Raw genomic sequence first — 2,220 nt, forward strand, 5'->3', positions numbered from 1 at the left:
CAGCAGCTGTGTCAGAGCTCAGGGACAAACTACAGGACGTCCTGAGAGACACGTGGACAAACATCGAACTGGTAATAACTGAAGTTGATGTTCTACTGTCAGAACCAGAACCAAAGACCAGAGATGGATTCTTAAAATATTCTCAAGAAATCACTGTGGATCCTAACACAGCTCACAATAAGCTGTTATTATCTGAGGGAAACAGAAAAGTAACATCAACTGACCAACAACAGTCTTATCCTGATCATCCGGACAGATTCAGTGTTTATAATCAGGTCCTGAGCAAAGAGAGTCTGACTGAACGTTGTTACTGGGAGGTGGCGATGAGAGGAGGAGCTGGAGTTGGAGTAGCAGTTTCATACCAGAACATCAACAAGGCAGAACCATTTGGATTCAATGACAAATCTTGGTCATTAAATTGTACCGCAGACGGTTACATATTTCATCACAACAAAGTTAAAACTCCAGTATCAGGTCCAGTTTCCTCCAGAATAGGAGTGTACCTGGACCACAGAGCAGGTATTCTGTCTTTCTACAGCGTCTCTGGTACCATGACTCTCCTCCACAGAGTCCAGACCAGATTCACTCAGCCTCTGTATGTTGGGATTAGACCTCTCTTTAGTAAGGACTCTGTGGAGTTTATTAAACTGAGATAGTCAGCAGTGGTCTGATGTCCATTTGGTTAAAATGTGTATTTTTGTTTAAGTTGTTTCAGTCTAAATCATTGTTTTCATTTTTTTCCACTGTTCAGAGATCAGCTGTCTGTATGGAGCTACTTTGTTGTCTTGTTTGTTTTGTTGATGTTGGAGTTTGTTTGGGTGCTGCCCCTTCCTGTTTCTGTTCACCCACAAAGCTATCGCTGCTAAAGAGGATTTTTATTCACCTAATCTCATTTCATTTAGATTCATTGCTTTGTCAGATCAAAAGTTGTTGTTTAAATAACTGTACAGATGAGAAGATCAGATTATAAATCTATATGTGTCAATAAATTCATCTTGTGACTCCGATTGTATCTCAGTTTGTTTTTGGACAATGATCTTATTTTTTTAGTTTTGTTTCATTATATTTTATTATTATATCAGTAATAAAAGTTGTGTGTTAAATACTGGAAAACTTCCTCATATCAGAGTTTAACATAGAAACAGTAGCAATAGCACATTTGTTGACACTGATGATGTTTACATTCCTATGCATGCAATTCCTATAAATGAAAACACAAAAGGGAATTTATGCAACAAAATAAAAATGTTTTTATATATTCACCAACCTTGTCTATATGATGTAATCCCTGTGAGAGTAATTACAGACAGAAATTGCATTTCAATGAGCAGGAAATGGGTTTTAATCACTTGTTGGCAGAAAAAAACCCAAAAAGTTTGTATTTTTTCACTGTGACACAGAATCTATTCAACCACACAGTGTATAAGAATAGCTGTGTCCTAAAGTGACCTTTCTGAATTTAACAAATCAAATACAGTAAAATAAAACGAAAAAACAAATATTTTATTTTATTTAGCTTCATCTGTCACAGGACAGTGATCACACAGATTACCATTAAAAATAACTTTTACTGCTATATGCAAATATAACATATAACAAATCTTGCAAGGCAATGCACTGCTCTGCAATAACTCAATTGCACGTCATTTTTGTAAATTGTATCTAATTATCTGATTTATTTCTCCCCAATGGTTAGATGTGGTTTGAATTATGTTTTTGTTTGTATTAAATATGTTTTTTAGGGAATTTTATGTCAAATGTTCCTGTTTTTAAGTCACATCAGGTGATTTGAGCAAAACCATTTTAATCAGATCTTAAATTACTTTGTCTTCAGGTGTAATGTACCTGTGAACGAGCCCTGGGGCGAGGAAGTAGGACCAAAGGTAAAGTAGGTCAGTCTAACTTGGGCTCACTGGAAAAACAAACACAATGTAAGTGTTTAAACACACCTGTGAACATTAACTGAAGACGTTTCAGGCTTTATTACAGTAGGTGAGGCTTACTGTCACACATTTATAATGTTACTAAACTCAGGGTTTTTAAGATCTAACACTTTCAGAAACATAAATAAGACGTATCCATGCTGCATCAGTCAGTTTGTTCTGACTAAAGTGAAAGTATTTGCAGAACAGCAAGTTATATTTTGCCTGTCAAAGCGCCAACAGGTTGGACCGGTTTGACAGAGAGAGAGAGAGAGAGAGAGAGAGAGAGAGAGAGAGA

General features: G+C 36.3%; 1 protein-coding gene across 1 annotated transcript in view; it reads left to right on the forward strand.

The window, feature by feature from the left end:
- Positions 1–1,004, forward strand: part of LOC103129352 (tripartite motif-containing protein 16-like) — a 20,150-nt gene extending 19,146 nt beyond the window's left edge. Inside the window, exon 5 of the mRNA XM_016665000.1 lies at positions 4–1,004. Coding sequence (XP_016520486.1) covers positions 4–656 — 653 coding nt within the window. The 3' untranslated portion in view covers positions 657–1,004. The remainder of the gene's footprint in view (positions 1–3) is intronic.
- Positions 1,005–2,220: the final 1,216 nt, after the last annotated feature.

Source organism: Poecilia formosa, unplaced genomic scaffold (genome assembly GCF_000485575.1).
Source record: "Poecilia formosa unplaced genomic scaffold, Poecilia_formosa-5.1.2 Scaffold537, whole genome shotgun sequence".
NCBI classification, from domain to species: domain Eukaryota; kingdom Metazoa; phylum Chordata; class Actinopteri; order Cyprinodontiformes; family Poeciliidae; genus Poecilia; species Poecilia formosa.